The following is a 7768-nucleotide window of genomic DNA, read 5'->3' on the forward strand; positions in this document are numbered from 1 at the left end:
AATCATTTTATCAATAATATACTATCTGTCACATCAAGATTTGTCTCCACAAAAAGTGGTTTTAATTTAACTAGACAAAAAAATAATTGATCAAAAACTTGAGGCAAATGAAAACTAAACTGAGTCAGGAAAAAACTTTGTATTCATCCCATTCTGGGAAAACATATATATAGATTAGAATTAAACTTGAATATAATTAGCAGTTAATCCAACTTTTGAGGAATAATATTGACTTATTCACCTGGACACCATTCGATATACCTGGTATTGACATCGAGGTAATAGTCCATAGGTTGCATACCAACCTAATACGAAACTAATTCAACAAAATAATAGGATTTTTACCCCTAAAAGGTAAAAGGCTATTTAGGATGAAGTCACTAAACTACTACAAACATGTTTCGTTAGGGAGGTTTACTATCCCGAATGAATAGCCAATGTAGTCATGGTCAAGAAATACAATGAAAAATAAAATATGTATGTTGACTTTACCGACCTTAATAAAATATGCCTAAAAGATGGTTTTGCTCTCCCTAACATAGATCAATTAGTGGATGACAATACTGAGCATAGCCTTTTTAGTTTTATGGACGTTTACCTTGGTTACAACCATATTAAAATATTGAAGGAATATGAGGAAAAAATGGCTTTTATCACTGAAAAAGGGTTTTTATTGCTACAAAATGATGCCTTTTGTTTTGAAAAATGTAGGGGTAACCTATTAAAGACTAGTCAACAAGGTTTTAAAAAATTAAATCGATCATAATATGGAGGTATATGTGGATGATATAATAGTAAAAAGCAAAGAGCCTGGCTAAACACTTGAAGGACCTTGAAAAGGCCTTTAACACATTTAAAAAATATAGTATAAGGCTTAACTCGAACAAGTATGCCTTTGGAGTTGTGTCGGGTAAATTTCTCAGCTATATAATTAATAAGAGGGGGATAGAGGCAAACCCAAAGAAAATTCAAGCAATCTTGGCAAAAAACACTTTCAATAATCCTCTCATAAATGTTTATGATATGATTATTTAATGTATTTTTCATCAAAAATCTCTTAAATATACCCAAAAAATATTTAATGAGGTTATTAAAGGCGTTTCTCACCAAAAATGCCTTCAATAATCCCTTCATAAATTTTTATGATGGGAGTACTCAAGGCGTTTTTGACCAAAAAAATCCAAATCAGCATAATTTTTCCTCATCAGTCGTTTCCTATTCTTTTTACGTGTTATAACGGCGCCTAAGATGCACATTCCTTTTACCGTTAAAATAAATCGTATATTGTTACAAATCAATAACGTTTGATATTTATTTGTATGAATTAAAACGTTTGATCCTAAATTGAGCAAACATCTAAATGTTTGATTTTGATTTGAGCATTTAGCTCAACAAAAATTATCATTTTCTTAAAGTTAATGCTAACTCTTGGGAAAAAAGTTTTCAAGGTTAAAAAAAAAGTCTAAAACTTTTGAAGAAAGAAACTTATGAAGATTGACATGGATAAAAAAATAATAAAAAATAAAAAAAATAGGGAGAGAGAATTAGCCGTCCACTCCATGAAAACTTTTAATTTTAAAAACTATCTCAAGATCATTATTAACAAAATCCACTTTTTATTTAATCAAGTTTGACAACCATTGACCAATAAAATTTGTTGTTGATAGAAATTAATTAGTATTTTTAGACATTAGATTTAAAAAAGTCTTTAGTCAATAATTTAATAAAATGTTAAAATTTTAATTTTAATAATAAAATTTCAATTCTAAGCAATCTTAAATACAAAAACATAAGTAAATAGTTGATTAATTAAGTTATTTTTGAACTTTTACAAAATTGCTCACAAGTCAAGATAGCTATTTTTTTTATAAAATAATTTAAATGAAATTCATGAAATTTAATATTAAAAATGATTTAATAAAACTTTTAATTTAAAATCTTTTAATTTATGAATTTCAATTTTAGATTAAAATTTTTAATAAATTATTTTTAATATCGAATTTCACAAGTTGTAAATAAAAATTTCATTAAATCTTGTCTCTCTTTATAATAGGAAAAAATAAGTAAAGTTTTCATCTAGTTAAGTTATTTATTTGATGAATAAACAAGATTAGTAATTACATATATAAAAAAAATCATTAAAAATTTTTTAACAAGATGTTGGACCTTATTCATCAATCCTTATTATTTTTTTTAAATATTGTTTTTCTTAAATGGAAAACTTCTGTTTCTATACAGTCTGTAGCAAAACATTTAATCACTCACCAAACAGAAAATTGGGAAATCTTTACTTTCTTATTGTTTCTGTTATTTTTCTGGGAAATTTCGACTTGCATTATATAAATCGTGGCACAAAGCAGAAGCTTTATTAGACATTGAAAGGGGCCACATCTTATAACACAGAAACTATAGGTTCTCACAACTAGACTTGAAACCACCCACGTTCAGAGCAAAGACATACAAAGGTAGACAAATTCAAGACATGAAGTACACATGCACAAATTTACAAGAATAAGAATAGCTGATGAACTGAAATGAGTTGAGGAACATGATGGACCATTAGCTGCTGCTTTCATGAAATATAGATCTAGTAATCTTCTGTTTCTAGAGAGCAGCAACATCTTCACGGGAATCTGAGAATTCACTTTCCTCCATTCCTTCACCTACATGCCAGTGAACAAATGCTCTCTTGGCATACATGAGATCAAACTTGTGGTCAATTCGGGAGAAAACCTCTGCCAATCATGCATAGTGGGTGGCTGATCATGGATGCTGCACGCTGTACCTTAGCAAGATCACCCCATGGTACCACAGTGGGTGGCTGATAGTTGATACCACACTTGAAACCAGTGAGGCACCTCAAATAAAAGATGCATCGCAATCATTCAGATAACAAACCGAAGGCAAAATCAATGTTTTCCCCTTGGTGAACTCTGTGCCCTAATGATAATCAGATTCCTTATACATAATTATTTGGAAATGAAATGTAAGAGATGTCTACTAACCAATCTACTAACTGAACTGTCAGCTTAGTTCTGATGGTAGCAACAGCAGCATTGACATCCTTAGGTACATTAAACAGCACGCCATGTACTTCCCATGCCTTGGATCACATTTAGCCATCATGCTTGATGGTTCAAAAACAGCACTTGTAATCCCAGGAACTGATAGCTGCTCATGGTAAGCCTTTGCAGCTGAGATTGCTGGGGCATATGATGAGAGCATGATATGGATACAAGGATACAGCAAGAGGTTATTCTGAAACTCTAAAATGTCCAAACTCTGCGATGTCCATGTTTATGGCACCATCAAACCTCAATGAAGTGGTCAAAGAAGTGATAATTTGGGATATCAAGTGGTTCAAGTTCGTTTGAGTTGGTCTTTCAATGTCTAAGGATCTCCTACAAATATCGTATATAGCTTCATTGTCAAGAAGCTCAGCAACATGTGTGTTCAAGGAGGGAATGAGTTGAGAGCACGCTATTATAAAGTTCCACAACAGCAGTAGAAACCTGCACAGTTGGGGATAATTGTTCAGTGAATAGCACAAACATAATAGTTCAAGCATAGGGTAAAAGAAACCTGTACTTTTCCTTGAAGTCTTCAAGAAATTACCTGAGGAGAAGGGTAGATGGTGAAGCCAAGTTTTGACTTCTTTCCATAATCTACAGACAAGCGCTCCAAAAGCAACAAGCCCAAACCAAAACCAATTCCACTGCCAACAGCACTAAATACAAAAAATCCTTGCAAACCAGTGCAGTTATCAGCCAATTTTCTCACTTGGTCAAGGCAAAGATCCACAATTGCCTGACCAACTGCAGTATACAACACCAAAGAAGTTTAAGCCAGTGATCAAATATAACAAAATTGCCAGCACTGTGGAAATGCAGAAAAGATGCTTGTACCTGTATAATGTCCTCTAGCAAAGTTATTAGCAGTATCTTCCTTGCCAGAAATAAGTTGCCCTGAGTGAAAGAGTTGTCTAATAGTCCCTCCTCCAACTTCATCAATGGCAGTGGGCTCTAGATCAACAAATATAGCTCTTGGCACATGCTTGCCAGACCCAGTCTCACTAAAGAAAGTATTAAAATCATCGTGGCAAACACCCAAGGTGGTGTCACTGCAAGCAAACACAAACGAGTTTTATAGGTTCAGATCATGAAATGACAGAGGTAAAACCATAATTCAGTGATCCATTTATAAATCCCATTCAATGTTTATGTCCACTTTGATCTGGAATTTATATTAAGAAAAATAAGTAGTTTCTGGCATGCATTTGTTGCTATGAAATTTGTACTATACATCTGAGAATGATAAGCAAAGAGTAAGGCAAGTAGCACAAAAGAAATGACACCAACCAAAAAGAGAAAATTGCAAGGCAAGAAGTTTAATCAAATTGTTCAAAGTCCCTCACTAGGAACTATAAAGTAGAGGAAAAATCGAGAGGAAAACTATAAGAACATAACTACATAAATTTATATGATAAGAAGAATAAAGGAAAACAGAGATGCATTATATTAGAATCATGTCAATTCATAACAGATCCAGGGAAATTTTTTGAATTTCAGTACATACAATTCCACAATGTGATCCTATCCCTGTAAGATGTTCAGTTAGAGCAGATAAGGTGGCTAGCCATGCCAGTTCCCCAAATGGTGGAGGCTCAACAGAAATCCTGCACCACCACAGGAGATAGCTCTGGTGACTTCGCCATCTGAGCATTGGAAATGCATTTCAAATGGAAATTTATGTTAATAAAAAAGAATTATTTAAATTCTATACCATTCACTTCAATTCAAACCAAATATCTCATTTCCATGCAACAAAACTCACAACAAAAAACTTTCTAATGCTTCCAGTTCCAAAGAAACACCACCAGGAAAAGACGATATGATTATAAAGCAGGATGAACGAGCATTGACATTTGTTCTGCAAAGGAGAATATTATACGTTTTGCAAGATTATCAAAACTAGAATGAATGGTAAACCATTAATAGAGCCTAAAACTGCTATACCTATAGGTGTCCTAGAAGAAAAAAAAAAAAACATAAAAAAAGGAGGAGAAAAACAGAAGAAAAAAGAGTACCCGCAGGCTGAAAAATTCAAAATCAGCCCTCTTCCTGAATTTAATAGGATACTTGCATGCAGCCTAATGCCTAATCAAGGAGTAAAATACTGCCATCCATATGGAAGTTCATATGATGGAATTAGGGACTGCTTAGATATTTATTAGCAACCCCGACAGATTATAAAACTTGTTTGGATATATTGCACTAATATTGGCTGGGAAGAAATCACTCCATATTAGAACTTTGATAGTCTTCAAAGTTTCTGAACTACTGCACGAATATATTCAGCCGTTGAATCACGACACATTAGATCCACTAGCATGGCTGCTACAGATGCATTTGCAGAAAATCCTTTGTTAACCATTTCACGAAGAATTTGTATTCCCCTTGATATGTCATTGTTTTGAAGAAATCCTGTAATCATCACATTATAAGAGCAACTATCTGGCATGCAACCATCCACTTCCATTTCACTAAACAGTTTGTATGCTTCATTCTGCAGCCCTTCTTTACAAAGTCCTCTGATCATTATATTATAGGTGTGAACATTAGGGTGTATCCCTTTGACTTTGAGAGCACAAAATAATTTCCTTGCAACTTTAAGTTGCCCAACTCGACACAAGCCATCAATTAAGATAGAATAGTGGACAATGTTAGGATCTAACCCACTATTCTGCATTACATGAAAAAGTCCCAATGCCTTATGAATATGACCACGCTTGCATAAGCCATCCAACAAAGTACAATAAGTGATCGCGTTTGGAACTAGGCCACGAGCACTCATTTCTTTCAAAAGTTCTTGTGCAAATGCAAGTCTTCCAACCCGTGACATGCCACCTATAAGAGTGTTGTAAGTAACAACATTAGGGATTAATCCATTTCGAGTCATTTCATGAAAAAGTTCCATTGCCTCATCAATCCTTTTAGCTTTACAATATCCATTGATAATGATGCTGTAACTAAATACATTAGGTACACAACCCTTGTTAGTTATTGAATTGAATAATTTTCTAGCTGCACCCATTTTACCTTGCAAACAATATCCATCCATCAATGAACAATAGGTAACTATATTAGGCTCAACACCTTGTTGAATCATTCTATCAAAAATATTTTGAGCCTCTAAAACCCTACCCTCTTTACAAAGGGCATCAGCCACAATATTATATGTGATGACATCAGGTTTGCAATTGTTCGCCATCATTTCATTCAATAATCTTGTGACCTCCTTCCACTGACATGAATTACACATACCCTGAATTAAGGAATTATAAGTGAAAACATTAGGTGGAATGCCTTCACCTCTCATTTCAGAGAAAAGCTTCAAAGCCTCGGTTACATTCTTGTCCTTACAAAGGCTATCGATGATAGTGCTGTATGTTACAATGTTAGGTGCATAACCTATTTCTCCCATAGTCCTTAGCAATCTAATAGCCCGAATAGTTTCACCGATTTTACAAAGACCATTTACTATCGTAGTATAAGCGATTAAACTAGGCTGATACCCTTCTCGAATCATGTCATCAAGCAACCTCACAGCTTGAGCTACTTTACCTCCAATGCAAAGTCCATTGATCAAAGTGGAGAGTGTTATAGTATCTGGTTCAATGCCCAACTTCAACATCTTCCCCAAAACCGAAAACCCAAAATCCACACGATGCAAGCAGCAAAAAGAATTTACCAAAATGCTGAGAGTATAAACATCAGGATTAATTCCTAGTAATTCCATTTTTCTCAACAGAGTAACCGCAGTTTCATAATACTTCATTCTAACAATGGCCCCTAATAATTGACTAAATTCCACAATAGAAGGACGTGGATGCATATGTAGCATCTCATCAAACTTGTTTAAGGCACCATCAATTTGATCAAACACATACTTGGGTTTCTTCTTGCAATGGGTAGTAGAGAAATAAGAGATTTGGGAATAAAAGAGAGAAGTGGCAGATCTAGGGTTACCCGATCCCAATTGTCGAAGATGATCAAAGGCAGAAGAAAAAGAAGAGAGCATAGAGCTTCTCCAACCCCTCATCATCATCATCATCATCGTCGTCGTCGTCATCAAAAAAACAAACAGAAAGCTCCAATTCTTCTTCCTTCAGCTGCTTCGTTGTCGGATGAGACACCCACGCACCGTGCTCAAATGATAAATTGCTGTCAAAAGTCCAAACCTGATTTCGTACCCACGCCTAATTGATGCGCTCCATTTAAACCATTTACCTGTTTCAAAAGCCGAGATCGGATCTGGCCAATTTAGAGCTGCTTAAAATCTATCATTCAAATTCTCGTCTATCCCAACTTAGATATTTAAATGATGGTTAATTTAGATATAGACTGAAATTATATCCGTTGAGATTGAAAATAACCGTAGAGGTGATATTAGATAACGTCTTAGTAGTAGAAATAAAATCAGTATTAAAATATACGTTTAAATTTAAAAGCAACAATGTTAGAAAGATAAATTATACTAAAAAAATTATTATTAAAGATTTTGATTTAAAAATATATGTTATTTAATATTTAAAATCTTAAAAATTTATTGAATCAAAATATTGAGATATATTAAATTTTATTAAAATAATAATTAAAATCACGTATAACATATTAGAGTAAACAATTCAATGAAACTCTTAAAGCCAATTATATTTCTCTACATTTTTTCTCAAATATTTATGTTTACATTTTTATATTTTGTGAAG

General features: G+C 33.5%; 1 protein-coding gene and 1 pseudogene across 4 annotated transcripts; both read right to left on the reverse strand.

Annotated features, from left to right (window-relative positions):
• Positions 1 to 2276: 2276 nt before the first annotated feature.
• On the reverse strand, positions 2277 to 4137 carry LOC149515622 (tubulin alpha-5 chain pseudogene; annotated as a pseudogene). Its single transcript, XR_016326320.1, has 3 exons — positions 3906 to 4137; positions 3616 to 3815; positions 2277 to 3512 (listed from the first exon to the last, which is right to left on the reverse strand). The product of XR_016326320.1 is annotated as a tubulin alpha-5 chain pseudogene (transcript).
• On the reverse strand, positions 3980 to 7348 carry LOC111296910 (uncharacterized). Of its 3 annotated transcripts, XM_089769197.1 has the most exons (3): positions 4783 to 7348; positions 4576 to 4675; positions 3980 to 4120 (listed from the first exon to the last, which is right to left on the reverse strand). In XM_089769197.1, exon 1 carries the CDS (start codon positions 7129 to 7131, stop codon positions 5323 to 5325), a length of 1809 nt encoding a protein of 602 aa, XP_089625323.1. In that variant the 5' UTR covers positions 7132 to 7348; the 3' UTR covers positions 3980 to 4120; positions 4576 to 4675; positions 4783 to 5322. The 3 variants fall into 3 exon arrangements, with proteins under 3 accessions (XP_089625323.1, XP_089625322.1, XP_089625324.1); XM_089769196.1 differs by having other exon boundaries at positions 4576 to 7348; XM_089769198.1 differs by lacking the exon at positions 4576 to 4675 and having other exon boundaries at positions 3987 to 4120; positions 5087 to 7348.
• Positions 7349 to 7768: the final 420 nt, after the last annotated feature.

This window comes from Durio zibethinus, chromosome 12 (genome assembly GCF_047325235.1).
Source record: "Durio zibethinus cultivar Kanyao isolate XHJ-2024 chromosome 12, ASM4732523v1, whole genome shotgun sequence".
In the NCBI taxonomy this organism is placed as follows: domain Eukaryota; kingdom Viridiplantae; phylum Streptophyta; class Magnoliopsida; order Malvales; family Malvaceae; genus Durio; species Durio zibethinus.